This window comes from Tinamus guttatus, unplaced genomic scaffold (genome assembly GCF_059628265.1).
Source record: "Tinamus guttatus ecotype Peru unplaced genomic scaffold, ASM5962826v1 Tinamus_guttatus_pri_ptg000376l, whole genome shotgun sequence".
Classification (NCBI taxonomy): Eukaryota; Metazoa; Chordata; class Aves; order Tinamiformes; family Tinamidae; genus Tinamus; species Tinamus guttatus.
This window is the reverse complement of record NW_028288910.1, coordinates 1048217-1073088: the sequence shown is the minus strand read 5'-3', so window position 1 is coordinate 1073088 and position 24872 is coordinate 1048217. Positions and strand designations below refer to the sequence as shown.

General features: G+C 46.1%; 1 protein-coding gene across 3 annotated transcripts in view; it reads right to left on the bottom strand.

The window, feature by feature from the left end:
- Window positions 1-24872, bottom strand: part of VEPH1 (ventricular zone expressed PH domain containing 1) — a 68411-nt gene that overhangs the window by 26261 nt on the left and 17278 nt on the right. For 2 of the 3 annotated variants that reach the window (XM_088530455.1, XM_088530456.1), the window contains exons 4-8: window positions 21918-22084; window positions 20149-20358; window positions 14568-14788; window positions 7917-8126; window positions 6374-6768 (exon numbers count right to left, since the gene is read on the bottom strand). In XM_088530455.1, coding sequence (XP_088386581.1) covers window positions 6374-6768; window positions 7917-8126; window positions 14568-14788; window positions 20149-20358; window positions 21918-22084 — 1203 coding nt within the window. The remainder of the gene's footprint in view (window positions 1-6373; window positions 6769-7916; window positions 8127-14567; window positions 14789-20148; window positions 20359-21917; window positions 22085-24872) is intronic. The other variant, XM_088530457.1, reaches the window with a different exon arrangement.

The following is a 24872-nucleotide window of genomic DNA, read 5'->3' as shown; positions in this document are numbered from 1 at the left end:
TTCAAGGAACGCTTCTCAACACGCCTGTTGGCAAGTCTCAAACTTCTAGTGAAATAACAAGCACCAACTTGTTTTTCTACAAGAATGGGGGAAAAGAGGCAGGAATTTTTAAATTACCTGCTCAGTGGCTTGTGCTTGGGGAAAGAGCAAACCATAAACCCAGGGACTCACCAGCAGAGTCACCGCTCACTGTTTACCTCAGCTTAACACGCTGGCGCAAGCAGCAGGTACCATAACCACTGGTTTGGGGAACAATTTGTGCATTATTTGCTTTGCACAGATAAGCCTTTACTTTTCAATAAAATTTCCTAATAGGAGTAAAAGTATTCCCATAAGTTTTCCCGAGAGAATCAAAATGACCCATAAACATGCAAGCAGATAGTAAGAAATTCAGACAACTTTTCAACACCCCACTTTCAAGCCATTTCGATTTCCTCAGTTTCCTTGGCCTGATGTCTTCGATTAAAGATGAGTATACAAACTACAGATACATTTACGGAGGGAAAAAGAGAGCAATTTTTAAGCAATTAGCTTCAAGAAACCTCATTTTTTGTTTGTTTGGATTTTGACCCTGCAATCTGACAGCTTATTCTGTGTGCCACAGCTGAGACTACGAGATTTCATTGCCACTAAATCCGCATGTTTCTGGACGAGATATTACTGTAATGGGCTCTGCACAGCACACAGCTAATGCACTGGGTTCAGCAAATTTGCAGGGAGAGTCACCTTTGAGAATATACAAGCCCGCCAACTTCACAAAATGCTCCATCTCCCAGCCTGGGGCATCCCCCTAGGATTCATTCCCTGCACGAAGTGCTCTCTAGGTGAAATCTGGTTTTCTCTCCAATTCTTAAACCACGGCTGGGGGCTAGACCCAGCGGTCACAGCAGAAATGTCCTCCCAGCTGGAAAGCGCCTGCAGAAACTTCGCCTCCAGAATCACAGAAGTAAAAGTTCTTGGGTTTGTTTTTTCTTTTTTTTTTTTTCCCCAGGAGAGTGATGATAAATCCTCAAAGGAAATCAACTACCACATAAATGTATCTGAAGAGCAGTTTATTTCTCAATATTTAAATTGATGCTTCCAAATTAGGTGTAAAAGGCACATAAATTGCTGCTGTCTCATATGAGAGGGCTGCAAGTTATGAGTGTGTTCATGTTCCTATTACTCTCCCTGCTGAGTTGGGAATTTCTCTGGAATTTGGTGATCCAGACCACTGCAAAGAGGCTCACCACTCTGTGAGTTAGCACTTCCATTTTCACAGTGTATTCCCACATTTGGGATGAATTTGAAAGCGAATACCAGTTCTATATAATAAAATGCCAACTAATATTTTTTGGCATAGCGAAAACACAGTCGATTCCTGGAAACACTGGCCCGAGCCTGTGCAACCTCGTGGTCGCGGCGCGTTAGCAGGGGCCCATCTGTTCCGCATCAGGCCTTGGCTTATGGAATGCTTACATTTATCAGAGCGGCGCAGAGGCAGGCACTGCAGGGGAGCAGGGATCTTTTCCATCTACTTCATCATATGGCACCAATTATCTCTCAGTAGAGCACAAAACGTAATCACAACCAGATTTCGGGCCAGGATACTGCAACCTGTTTCCACAGCCGCTGCCTCCTCCTCTTGGAGAGTCCTGTCGTTAATCCTATAAACTGTTTGCTGTTTATATTTCTTCCTATAGAGCGACAAGAAGGCAGGAATGACTTACCACTACAGCATGATTATAATATTATTTTTCATTGCATGGCGTCGCCTTTGGGAATTGATTCTGATGTGGCTTCAGTGACCAAGAATTGAATGACACTTTATATCTCCCACAGCTCTAGTCCTTCACAGGAGAGGTCAAGCAGGCTAGATGTGCAAATCCTTCAGTATCTTCTGCATACATGTATTATCCAATGTTTTCTTTCTGATGGCTCACTTGATCCTCCTGCTAGTTCTAAGGCATTAATTCTATGCATTCATAGTAACATTTTATCCCAACCATATAAAGAGTGGACATAACTGGAGTAGAAAAAGGGATCTGCCCTCAGATTATCAACAAACAAGAGCAGTTGCACAGACTCCATGAACCATTTGACACAGTTGGGACAGGCCACGTGCTTGATCCCTAACTCCTGAATGTCTGAAGAGGGGTAAGTCAAAAGTCGGACAGGCCAGACCACGACCACCACCTAATCCTGGAATGTCACCCGCACCTTTCAAAGGAACCTGTGGAACCATCCCGGTTTCCCCAGGGGAGGAAAGTGCCACCAAGAAAAGCAGAAAGGATCAAGGATCTCTTTAAAGCAGTAACAAAGCTGGGGAGTGCTCTTCAAATCATGGCCCAGCACTCTGGGCCTCTGCAGGATCCCAGAGCTATTGGTAAGACCCAAGATCATAAACCGTCTGGAAAAACGTGAGCGGATGAAAACTACTCTGCTCAGCTCCATGAAAGTTCAAGCGCTTGACAAATACGGTGGCAATTTTTCCAAGGAAAAGATTCAGGGTAATCTAAGATGACTGAAGCAAAGGGCGTCACATAAAAGAAGGTCTCCTGCGTCTTAAGACATAATAAGAGTTGTGAAACTGGTTCAAACTAAACAGGAACCGAACCAAAGCGTTGGTTTACAAAGAAAAGAGGTATTTTGTGGTTTCGGATGCCTTCTTTCTACCCTCTTCTAAATCCTCTATGATACTGCAGTGTTAGCTCCAAAATGCTCATTTTCTTGCAAAAATACAAATATCTGGGTAGCTGCTGTATCGTGCCTGTTCTTCAGAGCACCCTCAACTTGGGCATTTTCTCAGCCTAAGACATTGGAGGCAGCAGCTCCCGTCCTGCCATCGCTTCTGCCGTACGTTCATCACTCCATTCCCAGCCTCCTCCTGAATGAAGCACATGCAATCTAAAATAATAAATACTGACCGGGACAACAGACCTGAGGTCACATCAATTTTTCAAAGCACATAGAGGTACCTACAAATAAACTGTTGCTGACTGATGACTTAGACTTACTATGGATCCACCCTCAAAATGTAAAAACTATCTCTCAACTCAGTAATACATAAATTTTGAAATATGGTATGAAAACATATTATAGCCCATAGAGATGGAGAAAAACCACTGAATGAACTTATAAATCAGCAAGGAGACTGCAAAACACACCCCGTCAAGCAAAAATATTTTGCAAGGGCTATGAAATATATACCAAATGTCTGAATCAATAGCAAAAAGGAAAATTGTGTAAAATATAGACAATGTTACGGAGCACAGGATGTAATCAAAGACGTGCAGGGGGACTCAGGTGGTCATCAGATCTGTCCCTTACCCCCACTCACAGTCATAAATAGCTAGGACATTCCAGCTGTAGCAGCAGCATAGCTGAACGATGGTCTAAGGATCGAGTAAGGCAAGGTTCAGAAGTGAAAACTGTTATTAAACCAACTAATACACTGGGGAAAAAAAAGAAAAAAAGAAAAAAAAATGTATCTGGTGGGACACTAACCCTTCCTGAGATCTGTCAAACCTACAAGCCTTGCTTTGCCAGGGTCAGCCCTGATAACTTGGGTTCAATGTGCTTTAGAAGTCCTCCGTGTCCTCCTCCGGCAACACACTCTTGTCAGGCTATCAGAGAGATTTTTCTCCTGTTTAAGCTGAGTCTTTCTTAGAATTTGAAATCATTACTTCTGATCTTGTCCAGAGCAGGCTATTCCTTTTACAGTCTTACACACAATGGAAAACTGTGATCATGCCCTTTGAGTTTTCTCCTTTTTTGGTTAAGCAACCCAATACCTTCAATATTCCTCCCAATGTTTCCTTGACCTCTGAGTACCCTCCTTGCTTTCCCTCAGTTTCCTTCCACGTTCTTGCAGGATACCTGCAGGGCAAGTTCTCCAGCATGCAAGTGGATCAAATAAAATGCTGTCACTCCACACGCAGCTGCCCTGCAATGGTCACATTACAGACGAATGCTGGAACGGCAGCGCTGGCTCGAGGCACAAAATTCAAGCAGTGTCTACGAGCAGCGGATGAAAGGGAAGTTCAAGCAAGGCGTGTAAGAACAGAATAAACCTACAGCAATAATTTCCCTTCCGCTGCTCTCACAGCCCCACGCTGCCATGTGGCCCAGGCATTCCCCGAATCAGAAGTGATACCAATTTGATCACCCCTGTGTGTACCGAGTCCGTGAATTTGCCTCCCCACTTCTGAGACCAGGTGTGCTTCCCGCTGCCATAATGACCCATGGCAATAAGCTCTGCTGTTTAATTCCACATTAAGAGATCCCTACCCGGCATATTCCGCACTGGCTTCCTGACGACTGTATGTTTTCCAGCAGCTGTACGACTGTACGAGGAAGGCCCGCGAGCCACCGCACCCAGCTGATCCCCCCACATCACACGGGACTTCACAGACAGCCCCTCGCCAGGCTGGGCAGCTCCAGTCCATTTCATTTTCTTTCCTATGGAAGTCTCCCATTATCCCTGTCACCCTTCTCCATGACAGGTCTACTTTATCCTTCAACATTCAGACCTCAATTAATTTAGAAAAGATGTAATGATGTTACAATGATGTCTCTATTTTCCTCAGTAATTCTTGTCTAGTTCACTTTTTTCCTGCTGCTAGGCATGGAACTGAATGTCACCTGTCATTCTGTAACCCTTTCCTCTGCATCTGGAAAACCTTCTGCAAATTCCTGTTTTTCATACCTTCATATTTGCTAAACATCTTCTTTAAAAAGAAAACCAGACACATTTGAAGGGGGCTGGATGGTGTGCAGGAATCAGAGCAGTCCAGGAAGGGCCACGCTCTGCAGTGAGTGGTTTATGCAATATGTGAAGCACTAACAACACCGTCCCCTGCGTAATGAGGCAGGCTGCATTGCTCTGAGCGCAGCAGAATGAGTCACATAAATTTTACGTTCTGCACATGTGTCCCTACTCAAAGAATTTCCTTAAGAATGCTGGTTGAGAACTTCCAGGAAATTACAATAGTTTGAATGAATTTGGAAATAGCTATATGCTTACAACATGATCATACTAGGTGCTTTAGAAAGGAAGCTGAGCAATATATTTTAAAATATTCAGCATATCGTATTCAATTTTAGCAAGGCCATAGCATTCAGCTCTCCAAGTGAGATCATCCAGTCTCAAGTTTCCCATGTAATTTTATGCAGCGAAAGTTACACAACTAATTCTACCAACGAGCTATTTCAAATAATAAGCTGAGATTCAAAAAAGCTGAGATAAGATTTCTCAGAAATTTCTGCACAAAATAAACTTTTAAAATAGATACTTGATGGGCAGAGGAAATATTTTCTGTCATAGTAAGAGGTGATATAAATGACTGGAAATTAAATTAATTTTTGATTCAGCTACTCTTTCTGTGAACTGCAAACAGTTGGACTATAAATCACTGACACCTACCACCAAGTGGTTACATGCACGTAGATTCCTGTTAAAGTGACTGCTGCTCAGTCTAAGAAAGAACTTCACAACCCAGCCTAAATAATATTACCCTGAGGAAGAGTTACAAACATCCATCTTGCTGCCCCTCATAATCAGCTTTCATGCACTTGAAAGTAAGTATCCAACGCTGATGAAAGCAGAAATCATTAACAACCTCCGGGAAGAGGTGAGGGATGCTCCAGCCCAAAACAGAGCACCAGGCTTCTCCTTCTGGTGCCTTTCAGCAGCTTTTTATCGGCCGCAATATGTGGAATCGAGATCCTTGACCTGCACCATCTCTGGTGCAAGTTAATTCTGGTAAGTCAGCTGATTGAACAGGCTCACGTTAATGAAGGAGACGCAGAGCTGGGCCGAGGCAGCAGGTGAAGCAGGAGGGTTCAGTATGAGCCTGTGCTGGAAGCTCCTCTCTCAGGAGTACCTGGCCCAGCCCAAACCACAGTACGGAGCACTCCAACGTTCCCAGGCCATTTAATGCAGCCCTGGCACTGGCTCATGGCCAGGAGGAGACAGGCAGAAGAGGCACATTCCCCCTGGCACCTGACCCGCCGTCGGGCCCCACGGGTTCTGACGGCCCGAGCTAACGAGTCTGCCTCTTTAGCTCACTTTGAGACAGGGCATGCTCTTTTCTGGAGGGTTCTCTTTAGGTTCCCTATATGACAGCCAAAAACCCATCTTTGCAGACACGGTCACGGCAATATGGAATATATGAGGCTGCATTACGTCTCTGAAGGAAAAGAATGAGAGTCTTGGGAGGTCTAAAAAAAGCTGCTACTCATAAATGACATGGTTGTGCAAGAGCAATGTACCTCCCCATCATGAGCATTCATGTGCTAGAGGATCTTGGTGGCCCACTTCCCTGCATTCTGTGACATGACTTTCACCACGGTGTTAAAAGTTCTTGAAATCTAAGTATCCCAGACTGCTTACCTTCGATAATACACTGATCAGGGATAGGAATTTTCCTCCCCATCTCCATGACATATGCCTTCACTTTACCCAGGTTTTCCTTCAAGTGCAAGTAGAGCTTATCCTGGTATTCCACAGGATTCCTTATTGTCTCTGTACTGCCTTCATGGATCTTTTCGTTAGCAGACTCTGGCAGAGTTTCTGACTCTGTGTAATCGGTACTTTGGCGAGAAACCAAAGAATTCCCCAGTTGCACTTCTTCAGCATCAACACTAAAAGGTAATTTATCATTTTCTTGGCCAATGTAGATCTCAGTAAAGGAGATACCAGCACTTATGTCCCCGTTCTCCTGGTCTTGTCCCGTGTCCGTGTTTGCCACCTTCATGCGGACTGCATGCAAAGCCAGACTTTTGGATCTGGAAAGTGTTAAGGAAAGGAGAATTGGTTTGCAATAGAGGTAAGACAGAACACAGCGCGCTGAGCAAGCACAGAAACATCACCTGAACGTACCCTCTCCCAAGCTACGTTTATGCAGCTGTTTCAGAGAGCAGAATGCAGGGCTAATTTAGCTAGAGGCAAATACCTTTTCATAAACATGCATTTCCTATAGCAAAACTCAAACCACAGATTTAACAAGCAAATGAAAGCAAATAATAGGCATATATCCCAACATCTGTATGCATGGGAGGAACTAGCCAAGCTATCTATAGGGAACTTAAACACAGCACTGGATTATGTGCTTTATTGATCACATCATAAAAATGCTATCCAGCAGCAATTTAACTGAACTTAACCTGAAATAAGATTCAGCCTCCAGTTCCTCCATGCCTATAGGCCGAGCATTAAATCTGTATAATGAGTAGGAAGGCTAGAAGCGAAGCGATGAAGAAATTTGGATTTGCCCCGGTTTGAACAGCTCCATGAAATGCTAAGCAGTGCTGAACATCCCTGGAAAGGCATTCCTCCCCACCCACTCTTTTCTCCATATCCCTTCTTCCAAAGCCATCTCCTTGCTCCAAGGCACCGGGGGCCAGGACCACCGGGGGCTGGTTCGGCGCATGCACTTGTGGACACAGCCGGGACCAGGGATCTGCTTTGCACTGAAGAGGGGACAGGACACAGGTGGCAATGTCCCGTCACCAGGGCAGCAGGGAACGCTGCAGATCCCGTGTGCCAAATACTACAGCAGGAAGAGGAAACCCCCGTGAACCTGGGCTGCCCCAGTGGCCTAACAAATGCAGCATATTCGATAAAAACGTTGACTCAAATGCTTGATATATTTTACTAGCAAAAATACCCAAGAGAGGGCTAGCGTTTCTAGCGTTTTCTGTACGTTTCCTTATTTCTTATTCCTCATGCTAATTTAGGGCACAGAAAAGGTTAAGTAAATAATTTAGAAAGATTTTATCCAGTCTTTAAATTCATGCATGTACGACTTGGTCAAAATTAGACTTACGATGCCCACAGGTATTACAGAACAGGACTGATCTCTCAGTGTTTGGATAAAGTTTCATTACAAAACTGACATGCAGGAGAAGCACTCATGCGTTTTGCAGAACCATACCTGTTAAATCTCATATCCTTCCTTTCTTCTTTAGAAACCTGCCCTAAACTGTATCGGCGCACAGAGCCAGGAGTATTGTTGTCAACGCTTATTTTTTCTTCAAAAGCCTGTATTTTAACTTGCAGCTTTTCATCTTCTTCTTTTCCATTCATAACAGATTTTAAATCCTCCAATGGTACAGCAGATTTTGTTTCGGCATCGCTTTCTATCCTAAGGAAGTAAAAAGCAACAATTTAGCTCCAGCACACTCTGCTCAGGGCGATGCTGACACTGCATTTCAGCCTTTGACCTGCAAAATGTATCTGGTAAAATAATTATGTTTCAGCAGAGACTTTCTTAGAGGCTAATTAATCATTTTCAGAAACATCCTTTAGCTCAATGTCTCTGACACCCGGATCAGAAACACGGAACCTCTCTGAAATCACTGCAAGTTGCATGTACTCTATCTGCCTACGTAAAAAACAACTCTTTTTCCTGACAGCCAAGTGGGAAAATCTCTTGGAGAAAATTTTTTTTCACTGAACTCGGGCCCTTCTTCCAGGCTTACTGAACAGCGACTTGTGACATTATTTTCAAAAACCAAAAGCAGAGCTAACTGCAGATTTTATAAAAATCTCTGGTTTTAAAAGTCTGACAAAAATATGTGCAGTTTCTACAGAATTACTGCAGTCTGTGCAAGGCAGAGGGTTCCCAGGAGAGTCCCGGGAGAGAAGCCCCGCGCCCCAGCCCTGGCAGGCAGGGAGATGCTCCCAGGCCGGGCGCCCAGGTCACATCTCCCACCCCAAAGCCCCAGGCCGGGCGCCCCCCGCACGCAGCGCTGCCGTCAGCCCCGTGCAGGGGGCTCAGCCCTCCCAGCATCAGGCCGGGAGCCTGACCCCGAGGTCTGCGCTCTCCCACCTGAAAACACAGCCGAAAAGGCAAAACCCGCATGGTTTGGGGTGTTTTTAGGCCAAAGGAAACGCCAACAAACCCGGGAGCAGCGCTGGCTGCTGCGGACGGAACAGCCTGTGCTCTCGCTGCCACTTCCCAGCTCCTGGCAATCGCAGGATCCCGACTGCCACAGGAACACAAGGCAGAACCAACCACTGCGTCCTAAACACCCCCAGGGACTAAGTAAGTCTCACCCGGACCGTGCAGCAATCAGAGGCAGAAGCTTCCTACAGAACTAGGGGCTTCGCAGTATGTAGTTATTTCTTTTTAATTCTACCCACAGTTCCCAAACGAGCTCATTTTGCTTCCGACTAATTTTGAGTAGAGATTTTTTGTTTTTGTTTCTGCTTTCTTTTCCCCCTTAGAAGCAAACATCTGAATGGCCAGATCTGTAAAGTATGAACATGGAAAGCCACAAATGAGCAGCATCTCAGCAAGCCCTGCTCACAGCTGGGAGGCCTGCTAAGAATTTCCAAAATTGCAAATCACCAATTGTGGAAACAAAGAATGTTGGAAAAACAACCACCAAGGCTGGTGCCTCACTAAATGCACGTTTTCATTTGTTTTGATAACGGAAGTTCAGGATATTTCTCCAGAGAGTTAGCAAGTTTTGTCTTGTTTTGTTTTTAATTTAGGCAATATATTAACACAGCAGAACATTCTGAAAAAAGATATTCTTCTGTAATAAAAAACCTCAGTATGACCTTTGCTGAGAAATCTTTCTGGAGATGTGGGACAAGATTTAGTTTATTAGAATAATGTCACTCCCAAATCCCTCTCAACAGTGCTCTCTTTGTGGGAACTAAGCACTAGCAAAAATAACTGCTCCATATCCATATATATGCACGTAAACCCTCGGCTACAGAGAGGGCATTGACGCACTGATGAGGTTTATGAATGGCAGATCCAAACCAGCAAGCCCCTGTGATATTTGGGGTAAGAAAGGGCTTTTATAACAGCACCTCTCCCTCCAGCTTTCTCCGCTCGAGGCCCTACCCCAAGGATAAGGGATACCGATGGACTTTGCAGGCGACAGAGCACTCGTTCCCAGGAAGAAGGGCTGCATCCACGTGAAACATCCCGTGGCACCTCCACCCCACGCACGACGGGGAGCCTGGCAGGCCCTGCTGCTGGCCGCCCCTTCCAACGACAATAAAACAAACTATTGTTTGAAATCTTGGCAAAACACGGCTCGTACATTGCTGAGGTTGCTCGAGCAGGATCAGCTTACACCAAAGCCCAGGCTGTTTCTGGGAGGAAAAGGATGCAGAAACCTATTGTGCAATCCCAAGGAGCGTGTCTGCGAGGATCCCCACGGTGCTATGGCTGCTCCCTGGTTCTTGGCTTTTAAATTCTCCGGCGAGACTTACCAGGTAAGCAAGCCAGGATGGATACTTTAATTTGAAGACTTTTTCCTCATTCCACCAGCACCGTTCTCAGCATCACCAGCCGGGCACTCAAAATGGGAGAGAAGCACGCACAAATATAACCTGCTAAAAACAGCCCCCAGCTGTGGCTGCTTCCAGGGCTTTATCTCTGGATGGAAACAACATGAGTGGACCAAGGGCGGGTCCTTGTGGCTCAGCAAGCGCAGACACAATCACCTCTTCCACTGTGATGGAAGTGCAGATTTCAGCAAAGCAAGAGGCAGGTACCTTGGGATAGACAGGCTGCTTTTCAAGGACAGTGGAAATCCCAAAAACTTAGTTGTGAGGCCTATTAAGAACTTCCAAATAGCCCCAAAAAACAACCATGGGAACGAAACTAGCTCGTCCCGCATAACCACGCTCAAGGCTGAGGTGCTGCGTGCGGCTCGAGATGTGTCCTCAGACACTCAGCACACGCAGCGTACAGGCTCTGTGGGGCAGGTCGCCTCTGAGGAGGACCCATGACAGCCCCACAGCCGATGACAAGGGACACGGACCGCAGAGCACGAGAGGACGTGCGAGGTGACCCAGCACATCCCCAGCGGGCCAGCACATCCCTCCTGCTCCTGCTTCCAGCCCGCGGTGCCGAGGAGGAAAGCGAGGCCCAGCCGTGCAGACACCCCTCGTGGGACTGTGCTGGTCCCCAAGGCGCAATCAAACCACCCTGCAGTCCCTTGTGGATGTAGGAGAGTCTTAGGTACTGCCACAGCTCTCTTCACCACTACAAATGCTGATTTAAGAAGGACAAATACTAGGGAAAATGAAAAGGCATATGAATGGCAAATGAACGCTAAATGAAGCCATATGCTGGACCTGCCCTCCTCTTTAAGGAGAAAGGATAATTTCATCCAGCCCCCACGTTAAAGGGAATAACAACAGGGAGAGTCTATTGTGCTTTGTTCTAACTCAGAACGAGGACTTGGAAGTGTCATTGAATTTTCCTTCTTTCCTTCCTTCCTTTCCTTCTTTTAATTGACCATATAGACTTCCAGGTTGGATCAGTCCATTAAAAATCTGTATTTTTTCTTAAAAAACACCTCTGAGATTGAATAACTTGAAATTTTGTGACAGTTAAGGGGCAGTACTAATAGAGTATCACATGGTTTTAATTATGCTCTCCACTACATGCATGCAAAATTCCCTGTGTCAAAGGAATCCAAGCCTGCAATCACTCTGAAGAAATCAGTTTCTTCTTATGTAAACACATGATTCTGAAAGGAATGGTTATAATCTAGCCACACATTTTCAAATCCTGTTTTCCTTTCGCAGCACAAATATGCTGAATTGCTGCTCTTTAGAAAACACTGCAGCTCAGTCATCACAGCAGCTATGGAGCTACTGACCCTATTTCCATGCCTGCGCCTGGCCTGGTCCCCCTTACGTTGGGGCAAGTCAAATGAAACTCCACTCAGTGGGAAGCTCTTATCTGAGTCTAAGCTGTTGTCTCCAGAGTTATTCTTGCCTGATGTAATTGATACTATGTTTGATATAGGTCCGAAATGTAAATGTAATGATCCAGAGCCACAGGATGAGGCAGATGATGCAGGAGAAATTGAGTGGTGGATGCAGAATGAGGAGGAATTCCAAAGCGGCTGGTTTGAAGGGATGCGGGGCCGGCACCAGAGCGAGGCAGACGCCGGAGACGGCCCCACGCAGCCCCTCGTTGCCCATCACCATCACAGAGCAGCAGGTTTGTGTCCCTGCTGCCTCCAGCTACGCTCAGACCAGACACACGGCACAGGCAGCTCTATCCCATGGACTACCCTGTCTGCTAAAAGCAGCAATTTATCCAAAGAAATGTTTAAACACACAGTAACAACAACAAAAACACACTGGGGCCACCTTCCATTCTGAATGATTTTCACTGCTGACTTAAGGCCAAACTCTGCCCTTACTTACAACGCAATGAAGTCTGAGCAACTCCGCTGAAGCCCTGGGGTGATTTTCGGGCATTTTCTGTGTGTTTTTCTCCTCTGCATCACCGTTTGCAGTTTGGCCCTCAACCCCAGGGCAACTTTTATGTTTCAAATCCAACAGTGGCATTTTCATTCACCTATAGACATTGTTATGTTCAAACACGTCACTCAAAAGCAAATGTAATTAAAACAAGCAAACAGTGAAAGTCTTTTCCCTTCATGCTTAGTATAATCAGTAGAGATTCTTTTTCTGAAGGAAAATAACAACATTTTCAAAAAAAAGAATCTCTGAAATGTTATCATTTCCTCCCTTTTCCTCACCCCAGACTCTCCACTGAAAATAGCACTTAGTGTACGTAAGCACACACACGTGCAGGTGAAGCAGTTTCTAGTTCTTCGCAAAGTATAATTTTAGACAGAAACAGAGAAATATGTCAGTAGAATTTTAATTAAATCCTTTTCCTGTTTTTTTGTTTGTTTGTTTAAATATAAAGCATGAGAGAGAAACACAGACTAGGACTATCAGAACATTTCAGCTGGTAATGCCTGTCGGGATAATTATTGTGCTTTATTACTAAAGAAGCCTCAATTCCTGCTCTGTTCCATTATTGTTCCAATAACACAGGACAATCTTCCCTTCTCCCGTCCCCCTTCAATAAGTGACAACAGGCACACTCTTCATGTAGCTGAACCTAACTTGCTTGGCAAACGTATATGTCATTTCACTTTAAACTTTTTGCTATCTTAATAAAACTTAATAAAAAGTGAGTTCTAAGGCTGCATTTCCGCTGAGATTTTTGCCACCAGGTGAAGTTTGTGCATGGCTTATGGCCTGCCTTTAAAATGAGTCAGTGTGTCAGGACTCCTCTCTCTTTTCATTTTTACCTCTCTCCAGGATACCAACTAATTGTTTCTCAAATGACCTCAGTGTTTTGGCTGCAGCTCTCCGAGCCTGTCTCCAAGGCTATCCTTCATGGTTATGAGTTTTCTGACATCTGTGTTAAATTCCATCACAGAATTACCCTACCATTGTGTCCTCCTGACCCGTTTCAGGATACACACTGCTAATTATAAGGCCCTCCCTAACTGAGAGTGACCTCTATGCCACATATCTAAATGACACTTATATTCTTATTGTGACAAACGCAGCAATGCTCACAATGCCTTAATCTTAAGAAACAAATCATTATAAAGCAGCTGAGTGATCAGAACACCTTTTTGTACAAGTTTGAAAATACTTTTCCATTTTTTAAGCAAGCCCCTATCTCAGAGCTCTGCCAGGCTCTGTTTTGGCAGGCTTTGCTGGTTATCATTTACAGTAACTGCCACGATAACTTTGCAGACGCACTTTTAACCGCAGCTTTTCAGGCTTCCTTGCTCAGCTGAGATGGGGCTTTCTTTCCATCCTGTTTTTGGTGTCACGACTCCAAAAGCTTCCCTGTTCTCCCGTGCCAAATGGCAGTGTTTCTGCAGCGGGATGCTCGGATCCTCCTGTGTGATGCCAAACTACAGCACAGCTACAACTTCTACTGACATCCTTTAACTACAGCTCCCTGCCCTGGTGTTGCTCATCCCTGAGCCTGCCCTTGTATCTGCGTTCCTCCCTCAAGACGGTCTCTCCTGTGTGTTTGCAAACTGCTCTGCGCTTGCCCGCTCCAGGAACAACCCCGTGTATGACTGAGCACGCGCCGCAACGACGTATGAGGGCTGTCCCGAGCAATTCAGAGAGGGCATCCTACCGACTCCAGGGAGCCGCAGTACGTCTTAGTTTCACTTACAGAATCCCAGGATGGCTGAGGTTGGAAGGGACCTCTAGAGATCACCCAGTCCAGCCCCTGCTCCAGCAGGGACACCCAGAGCACGGGGCACAGGGCGGCATCCAGGAGGGTTGGAAGATCTCCAGAGGAGACTCCACAGCCTCTCTGGGCAGCCTGTGCCAGGTCTCTGGCATCCTCTCAGGAAATAAGATACTACTCCTATGCAGTTTAAGCTTCCTAGGTTTTAATTTATACCCATTACTCCTTCTTCTGTCACTGGTCACAACCGAAAAGAGTTTGGCCCCAACCTCTTCACACCCTCCCCTCAGGTACTTGTATGTACTGATCCGATCTCCTCTCAATCTTCTCTTCTCCAGACTAACCAGGCCCAGCTCGCTCCATCTTTCCTCATTCAATAGACGCTCCAGTCCCTTCATCATCTCCGTTGCTCTACGCTGGACCCTCTCAAGAGGGAAGAGGCTCCACATCCCTCTTGTACCGGGGAGCCCAGCTGACTGCTCATCCATCACAGCCTGCAGATACTTCATATAAACTCCGTCTGCCTCTCCCTCCTCCCACAGCCACAGAGACAGCCCTTGATGGCAAGAAAGCAGCGTTTACCTGGCTCCTGGGATGCTGTCGTGCTCCAGCTGCCGGCCGAGCAGCTTGGCTATGGCAGTGAAGCTGTTGCTCATGCGGTAGATCTCTCTGCTCTGCGAGCCCAAGATGCCGGAGAAGGTGTCGGTGAGGTTCTTAATTTCCAGCAAAAGAATATGGTGAAACGAGTGCTCCATGTTGGCCAGTTGGTTCACCAAATATATCAGGCACACTCTGGCTTGCTCCTAGGCAACGCAAGGAGATAAAAACAACTCTAAACAAACGCAAAAGCTCTCTGCCACGCGGATTCCAGGCCACCAGGGACCTTCCAGTCACACCTGCCTTTTTGGGCTGGTTGCTGTTACCGATTCTCTATATTTCTCAGTATTGCCTCAGAGTTTGTCTTTGCTGCTGCTACCCAGAGCCATGGGACTCCTTTGACTTAGTGTCCTGCGGGTGGAGGAGCGCCCTGCGCTGCGCCCATCAGACCAGCCTCAGGCCTTCCTCCACGTACAGGCCCCAACGCTTTACGTTAAAGCAGCTCCCAAATCACCCAGGGTCCCCATTCTCACAGCAACTGCTTTGAAAGCAGCGCTCAGATGAGAACCATGACTAATTCTGCCACAACGAGACGGGCAGGATGAGGCTTCGTTTCAAGACCCCATCACGCGTGTTGAGCTGCTGTCTGGCAGCCACATCCATCACGGCCCACACAGCGCCCGTTGGATCTGCCACCGGAGCGAGGGCTTCACCCACCTCCTCATCAGCGAGGCCGGTCCCCCCAGGCTGGGGTTAAAGGGACTGCTTCCCATCATAACAGAAAAAACACAAATCAAAAATACTTCATCATCGCTCCCTGGCAAGTGTGAACGATCCAAACTATTCATGTCTGTATGTCAATTAATTCAGATACTCAAATATAAACCTGGAGGTAAGAATAGTACTAGGGCTCCCTTGCTTTCTTATAACTGCCCCAAGTGTATTACAGCCCCCAAGCCTAAAAACACGCGAGTGGGAAAGGCGCAGAGGGAAGCGGTCAGCCCAGGGATCAGGTGCCGACGGGCAGTTTGACCCACCGGCCTCGCTGCAAGAACAAGAGCAGCTTCTGCTCGTCGGGCCTGCCCTGCAATGCAAGCAAAGGCACTTCAGGAAAGCAAAGAAAGTCTCTTCTTCCCAGAAGCCAGCGGGGAAGAAGGGGAAGCCACGTGCCATACCTGCACTCAGAGCACTGCAGGGCAGCGGCGATATTACCTGTATCCTTCTGGGACCACAAAACAGGGGGAAAAAATTGCTGAAAGTTTAATTCTAAATACAGCTGGGCCATAAAAAACACTGGAGATTTTGGCAGGACACTGCCTAAATATCACAAGCGAGACATTTTTTTAAAGAAAAAAGTCAACTCATTTCAAACAAAAGAAGATCTGCTGCTCTGCGCCATGACAAAGATAAATGGGAAAAGTGTAGCAGACAAATTGCTTCCTTTCAGCCATATGGGGGAAAACTACAGATACGTCGACGTTTGGGATGGCGCGGGGTGATGGAAAGCTCTATTTCCTCAATGGTTTGAAAGAGCTGGACTTTCTGGTACATATTCAACAGTTTATTTGGGAGACATTCCTCCCTGTGAGAGATAAACACAGGCTCAATTAACATTTAAAACACATTTTTGTTTCCTAAACAAACTGTGTGGCAGACGTAACTGGAAGAGAGGTTTCGACCATTTTCATGTCACTTGGATCCAGCTGGACCCTCTCCAGGCAGGCTCAAATGCTGCTACTCGCCTGCAGTGGGGTAAAAGAACAATAAACTCCAGGGAGTAACACAATACGCGGCTGTTCCGCAAAACAAAACCATAGCAGAATGGCTCAACATGAAAGCCATCATTATCTCTGCCACAATTTTTACCCCCGAAAATTCAGAAAGCCTGTCTGGACATACATAGCCCACTGCTATTTTAAGAGTGCTTATTTTGTGCATTTGCATGCCTTATCATAAGCATCTCTTGTGTTACGGCATTAGTTTATCTGCCAGTGGGTAAAGATTAAAATATCGGCAACGAGATGTGGCAAAATACTTTGCTTTGCCGTAAAATCAGGCTCAGGAGACTATAAAAGAGATCAGACAGATTTCAGAAGAAATTGTGATTTCCAATTGTTTCAAAATGTGTAGCTATTGCAAAAAATATTAAAATGCCCATTTGACTTATACCCCATGATGGTGTTTTGCTTTGCACAAGTTTATGATTAAGGGACAACTTCGTATTTCAGCCTCACCCATGAGACTCTCGGTGACATCAGGAGAAGCGGGGTGTATAAACAAGACGGCCTTGAAAAGAGAGGGATGTTTTTTCAGCCACAAGCTCTCATCTCTCCGGGGGTTCTGCCTGAACTGCCAAGGTGGGGAAGGCCGTTCAGTACGAGCACAAGAGGCTGCTTCTAGAAGGCAGCAGAAGCCGTTTCCTGCTCAGAGCTGCAATCTGTATTAAACGGGGCAGCCCTCAGTTCTTACCACCTCTTTTCCCCAGGTAAACTCCCAGTAAAATAAAATATGAATACATAAAATTCCAACGTTACCACTATCGTTTCACTCTGCAGTTTTCTTTGGCTCAGGAGGGGCTTCGCGATGTTGATTCATGCCTATAGGTATCAGCTAAGAGTGTACGTATAACACAGCTCTGCTACAGGGAAAGAAAGGGAGGAAAAAGCAGCCTTTCAGGAAGGCATTTCTAGGAAGACGCCACAGTGGCGGGCTGGGGATAAGGACAATCCTGAGGGGACACGTGGGCAGGTACAGAAAGGCTGCTCCACTCTGCCGAGCCCTTCTCCACTACTTGGACACACTCGTTACTTAGGTATCATTTTAGATACTAACGAGGCGGGAACGGAGCTGTTTGTCTCCCGTGGGAAGGTTCACCTCTGCCACCCTTGTCATGCTGCATTTATAAATGTTTTTTTAGCACGCAGGGAAAGGTCTCCGGGCTGTCTCCGGAGCAGAGCCCGCTGCAAACACATCCAATGCATATGGCCTGGCCAAATGGTGATGTTCCTGGCTGCGTGTGGCAGCGCAGCCTCCGCCTGGCCAGCAGCTCCTGGCTTGCTATGGACACAGCCCGGAGGCCACGGGACACAGGCCCCGCTCCCGAACACCAGGGCGCTCGGCGAGGAATTGCTCCCGGCAGGCCAGCGGACGCGGCTCCGGAGCTCCCGGGGAGATGCTGCCTCCTCCGTGCAGGGCAGAAACCAGCCCGGCCGCGGCAGCTGCTGAGGAAGGTCAGTTCTGCTGGGCGGCCCAGCCACGGTGGCACTGCGGCCCCGAAATGAAGAGCCAAAGGAGGAACGAGTGCTCTGACATCAAACAGGAGTGATGCCTACTTGCATATTTATCTCCACACCTTATTTGTTCAGAAAGGCACTCTTAGCGTGATCCCTATCAAATAGCCTATTTTCATATACATGCTGTCTCCTGCTCCCTCAGAAGTGCAGGTTAACCCAGCTACCAATTCACTCTCAGAAGCAGTTACCACGTCCACGGAGCGTCACACGCAGGCAGGACTAACGCTGGGTACAAGCGATGTTAATTCCTGTGGTTTTGCAGGGGTTTGGTAACTCCTCGATGACATTTACTGTGCCAAAGAACCACAGCACAGAGGAACTCGCCTCCAGCCCCACCTCCCGCTCCCGAATCCCAGAGGCCACAGCTGGGATCCTGCCCGCTCTCATCCGGCTCCCCCATTCCACAGTCTCCCAGGTTAAATCTGCAGCTGTCAAATTTAAGAGTATCTTTGAGGCAACCCAGAGTCAGAGCTGTGCAACGGAAGGTTTCCCTTCAGGCTCCCTGAAGGATGCGGTTTGCACCCTTAGCAGCGCGGAGCCCGAGGTCACACAAGGAGCCTGGCTGGGGCGGACGCTTGTACCTGAGTGCCCGGGTCACGTCAAGGCAGCCGCACGGCACCTCTGCGCGGTGGCACCTCTGCGCGGTGGCACTTGTCCCTCTCCGAGGTCTCCGGGGCTCCTTCCTCACGGATCAGGTATGTGCCTTGATGAGGCTGCCAGGGAGCTGCCCTGCGATGCGCAGAACAACCCGCATCTTGCACAATCCCGGGGACGCTAAGGGGACTGGCCCTGGTTCGGGGCCAAGAGAAACTGTTTTCTCTGGAAAGAAAAATCTCTCTGGAGATTCTGATGCCACTCATTGCTGAGCACGTTATCATCTGTATCTCAACAACTGTAAACAAAAGCAACGGTCACAGTAAAGGCAGAAGACAAATATGTGGAGGATTCACCCCTGCACAGGAAAACGATGCCATTTTTCTTCCCTCCTCCCTTTCAACTGGTTTCTATGGGACTCAAAGGACAATTAAAAAGTCAAATTTGGAAAGACAAAAGCTTCAGTGAAATATTTACCCAATAATTACTCAATAACCCTCGACTGATAAGTTAGAGTATTTAAGATCTAAAGTTTATAAATAATTGTTTAATTTATATGGAGCTATTGTGCCTTGCCTGCTGAGCTAGGAAGCCAACCACCCGCTAACGGAGAATGGTCTTCCACATATTTAGCCACAGAGTAAATGATTTCCCTTCTAGCAGAGAAATTGCTAAAGAAAGACCCTGAACTCTGCAGCCTGTCTATACATGGGACCCACGAGAAAGCAGCAGGACGTGATGGCAAAATGGGTGATGATCACTAAGCCAAGGGAACCACCAGAGGGAGGTGGGAAGAGAGAAGAAGAGATGATGATGAGAGGACAGAAAGGAGAAGAGAGAGAAGCCAAGACTGACTGGTGTTTCCTCAGAGCCAAGACATTACTCTTGTACTAAAACTTCAATAGACAGCTTATGAAAATAAGATTTAATAGAGTCTTTTGAAACATTTAAGATAGTCAATGAGCCAAGTTTGGATTTATACACAGGACCAATTTCTGGAGCCTTTATACAGACAAACTCCAGTTGACTCCGTGCATGTTTTGCCTAAGGAATTGCTGAAAGGACAAGGAAACCGCAGGATTCGCTTTTTGCTGAAATAAATTATCAAGTTACTGTGCTATAGGCATCACCGTCACACTTCAGTAAGTGTTTATGTTTATTACATAGCATTCATTTTCTAGATAAATAATCAAGTTCTGCCACAGACTTAAAAATGTGAATAATGTACCAGAAACTCTTTGAATTCAGGAGACTGTTCTGACTCTACAGGCCAGCGCTGTGAGGCTGCAGCCTATGAATAGTGGTGAGCTTACACCCAAGAACAAATACAGAAACTCAGTAGAAATCATGACGTGCCATAAACACATCTGATCAGTTTGGTGTCCTCAGGACACCCGGAGTCTCAGTAAGACCCTTTGATCGCCCATGGGTGGGGGTAGTTGGGGCTTGGTAGCCCAGTGACTATGAGTCACTGCAGAGTCAATCTAAAGAGAGACGGTGACACAGATGCCACCAAGTGACTGACCGGCTGCGTTTGCCCCTGCAGAGCTGCAGAGTGCTGGGACTGGAGCATTCCCAGCCGTTCCCAGAGGACAGACAAATACTCAGAGGCATTACTTTGTACAAGATTTAGCCAAAAAAAAACCAAACCAACAAACTTTTTTTGCTTTTAAACTTACCTCATCAATATGTCCAACAGCCCCAAAGATCTTGGCTGTTTGCCCAATCAAGCTTGGAAAACTTTCACCAACTTCTTTTAGCATTGGAAGGAAAGTGGCCAAGGCTATTGGCTTGTAGCTAGATATTTCTGTAAGGATGTTTAAAATAATGTCACTGTAATTAGGGTTTCCTAAGTGTCTCATTAGGAATGGAATACACTCTTTCAGCATCTATTAAAAAAAAAAAAAGGAGAGAGAGAAATGGATTGTCAATATATGTAATCAAAGGAGGTACAGTACATCGCAGTGACAAAAAGGAAACACTAGATTTTGATTTAGTAAGATATTTTTCTAGCCTCACTGACCTTTGCATAAAGCTATCCCTGAGGTCAATAGGAGTTCAGCTCAACATATGGAATAAAGGTAACTTGTAGCCCTGAAACATTGCAGTTATGCATATATAAGTGAGTTAATGCCCAATTGCTAAAAAAAGAAAAAAAAAAAAAATAAAAGAAAGAAAGCCTCACCAAGTATTTCCCTTGCTCTGGGCCAGTCCTACACTTCATTGAGTCAAACAACATATGAATTAGTCTTCCCCAACAATACAGTAAATTAAAGTATGAGTATAAATGTCTGGTTTTCCCCAGGAGGCTGAACAAAACGACAAGGTTAATAGCTAGAACAGCCCAAGAAATATAAAAAGGGGGAAGGGAGGACAAGATCCTCAATGCACAGAAAATGGTGCAGACAAGTTGTCATTTCTTGTAGCAGCAGAGGCTGAGGATCCTTAAAACCCTGCAGTAAAGAGAAGGTAGCGTGTCAGCTACCTAACCCTGTTGTGAATGATTATTTTGCACTTACACACACATATATACACGCATATCTATGTACACACATATCTACCAATAGACCTCTGAACTGTGCAACTGTTGTCGCCTGCGCAAAACATATTTCACTGTAGTTACAGACCATGAAGTGACCCATTCTTCAGTTGCTTTTTCTTGAGACTTATCAGTCTCAGCAAATTGATACATATCACTGGCAAAATACTGAATTTGGGTGGTCTGAATAAACTGTTAGTAGTAATAAATGATAATATTTAGGATTTATACATGACACAGAAAAAAAGAACAGCATGAAAATGAAATAATTTAAAACTTATGAGGATCAAGGATAAATATTTGCATTTTAATATTACAGATAGATCCTACACCCACCAAGGCCAAGGGGAGGCTTTCCACCAACGTCAAGGGGCTTTTGGGGATGTTCTGAATGGGTAACTGGGTATTTCTTGGTTTAAAAATGTGTGTTTCGCAAAGCCACAGTCCTCTCTTGCAGCAAGTACTTGGAAGAGCTTAACATGTGTCTGCTTTAATCAGCTCTTAACTCATTTTAATTCTCCTTGATGAATTATTTAATACAATTATATATATATATATATATATATATTTACATATGTTTACATATATGTATCCTAACAGAATTGTAGTTATTGGAACTAATACTCAGCTGGCACGAACAGCCCAAAAGGCAGAGAACAGCTCTGGCTTAACCAAACATTTTGGTCCAGCAGAGTCATTGTAAAGTTCCCCTTGTGATTTAAGATCTGGAATGGACTTGAAGAACTTACACGGAAACAAAGTGCAAAAGCACCGTCACGTGCGCTGAGGGAGCCCTCCCGTCCTGCGGGCAGCCAGCAGGCAGGCGCTACCCAGTTATCCCAAACAACCAAAGCTCCTCCAAGAGGAGGTGTAACACGGAGCGGTGGTTTTTCCCAAGTATAGTTTTACCCCAAGCTCCTTCTTCCTGGCCAGCGTGTGGAAGAGCCTCAGGAGGTGGTGGTGTTCGGCCTGGTCCAGCTGCGCCACGAGCGCCACGAGCTCCCCCAGGTGCCGCGTTATCGGCTGCGGCTGCTTCTCGTACAAGGCCGGCAGGACGCGCAGCAGCATGGAGTTCCCTGTTAACAGAACAGACCAGAAACCCTCCAAAAAATCACTGCCCTGGAACCGCCTGGGGCATCATCCCAAAGCCAGGGAGACCCCGGGACGTCAGCTCATACCTGGAGACACCCATTTCTACAAAACAGCAGCACAAAGCCAAGGAGGCATAAAACTCATTGCAGAAAAATGCACGCTGGGTCAGGAAGCCTAATAAATAAATAACCTAGGAAGAATTATTTGAGGTATAATAATATGGGAGTAGGAAATATTTACCATTAATTATAATTTTCAGTCTTAAGTACAAAATCATGTCCTTGTGGCTGCTTGATGAGTTTTCAGATTTGCATGATACTCCACAGAGTCTGAAACCAGACTAAGTGTGACTTAAATTAATCAGAAAAAAAAAGAAAAAAGCCAGAAAGCACATAAAAGCTATATTTCTCCTTTGTTGAGACTCAGACATTTAAATTAAATAACCATCATATGGAAAGAATAGTTAGTTATTAAGAGACCTAAATATGCATGACACTAAATTTGAACATAAATAGTTAAGGATGTCATTTCCAGGAATAGAAAGGAGCCAGAGAGAGAGTCAATTGCAGACAGAGATATGCAAACCCCTCTCTCACACATTTTCTTAAGATGTCTGCGCATAATTCAATTTGAAACCCTGGCTCATACCAAAATATATAACTTCACATCGCTGTACATGCCTGCCTCAATATATTTGAGTTTCACTTGAACAACATATGGAAAACATCTGCCTGGTGCTGTATAGTATGGATCATTTTTGTAAACCCTTGAAAGTCCTTACAGTCTCGTTGGATTTGGTTTCCAAGAGGAACAGGAACTCTGGCCTGCTGCTTTTTCTCCCATTTAAATGTGAGCCCTGCAATTCTGGAAGATAAACAGGTCACTTCATGCACGGCAGAAGGAGGATACGGGGGTCAGGCTTGGCCACATCAAGCTCAAGCCAGACATAGAAAAAACACCCCAGGACACCATGAGGTCTCACAACATTTTCTCTAGTCACTGAAGTAACTAAAATATAATTCTAACCAGGCTCAGCAAACTTTCAGTCAAACCAGCTTGTAACGACCCTTGAGGGGTCCTTATACTTAGAAGGAATGAAGGAATTCAGCCAGACCTTTGCATCCTATTCCAAAGCACTTATTTTGTTTGAATCCTCTGGGGCTTCTCCTTGAAGACAGCTCTGAGCCCTCCTGGCCACCAGGGCAGCACTAAAGGCCATGGCAGGGGTCACATCCTGACATCATTCACATGGACGTGGAGAATTTCCATGTTGTCCTAGTCCATAAATGCCTGTGTGTTGCACACCCCTTGTTTTCCATAAGTGAAATCCCTGCTTGAAAACTCCTCTTCCCCTGCTCCTAAATCCCAGAGGTCCTCCGGAAAATCCTCCTGCTTAGGGATGCAGCTTAGGGCATCGCTGAATAGGGCAACAGCAAGAGCTGGGTCCCACCGAGCAGGACCAGGCAGGGCAACATCCACAGAGCCCAGCACGGCACCACCGGACTCAGGCTTCAACGAGACGGTGACAAGGCAGACACATTCACTGGACACCTTCTCTATACCTTACTCTGAAACGGGGAAGTTTTATTACTGCTTATACACTAAATTATTTCCTTTTCCAGATAATTCAGTGCTTGCAGAATAAGCCGTTCATGCCCTGTGCTTGCACCCCTACATGGGATAGGGCCCTGAAGCTCCAGTCACCTTTGAGCAAGGGTAACAACTGCAAGAGATGAGATTCCCAGGTACCTGGACAGGCAAAGTTCATCCCAAAATAAAAAAGAAAGGAGAAAAAGCAAAGCCTGGCAGCCCTAAAGGAGGAATGAGACACCGACCCGAGACATGCTATTGCCTAAATTGGGATATCATGCAAAGCAAGCTGTCAGCTCTGGGAATTAGCAGCAATTATTCCATCTGAGAAAACAACCATTTTAAATATCAGCTGCATTAAAGGATCAATGTAATTTGACGTGACATGATGGATTGCAGCCATGAAACTTCTCTGAACAGGAATACATTGTACAAATGTAAATGGGGGCAGTTTCATCCAGTTACTACCCAGTAAACATTACTGGGTTTACATTTACTGGCCACAATAAAGGAAAAAAAAAAAAAAGGGTAAACAAGAAGCAACCCCACTGCTTCTGAATAATACTTAAATGATCTCACTGACCTGGAATTGCTTTTAACCGAATAGCCTGTATACACAAACCCATAAACAGACAACACTGCTTGTGTCTGTTCCTCCTGCAACTCAGGGAAGCAGGATCCAATTCTTTATTTTCTCAGATTTTCTCACTTGCTGAAAACACACCGAACAGGCCATGCCATTTCTTTGTCATCTCCCTCTCTTCAGCTTACAGGACACTGGAGCACGTGCAGCTCTCCAACCTCCAGGCCGCTCAACGCTCGGCTCCGAGTACCTCACTCATGCTCCATGCTGCTTTGCCTGTCTGAGCCTGAACTGCAACTGAACTGAACGACAGAGTGTTTGCCACCGCAGAATGGAAAAACCTTCTTAATTACCTCCTCTCCCTCTTCCTCCCGCTGCCACCCTTGTCCCTAGTCCTTTCCAGATCGGATTTTCCAGGCAGACCACACACTGAGAATGGCGCGCTTCCTTCGGGAGCGGAGGGGGGCACAGCCGACGGCACATGGGGAGAGGGGACCGCGTTTCGGGTGACTCCATGGAGTCCCATCCTTCCCCCCAGCCATCCCCGGGCTCCCTGCAGCTGGACATGGGGACGTGCCCTGTGTCGAGGGCTCCCGGCA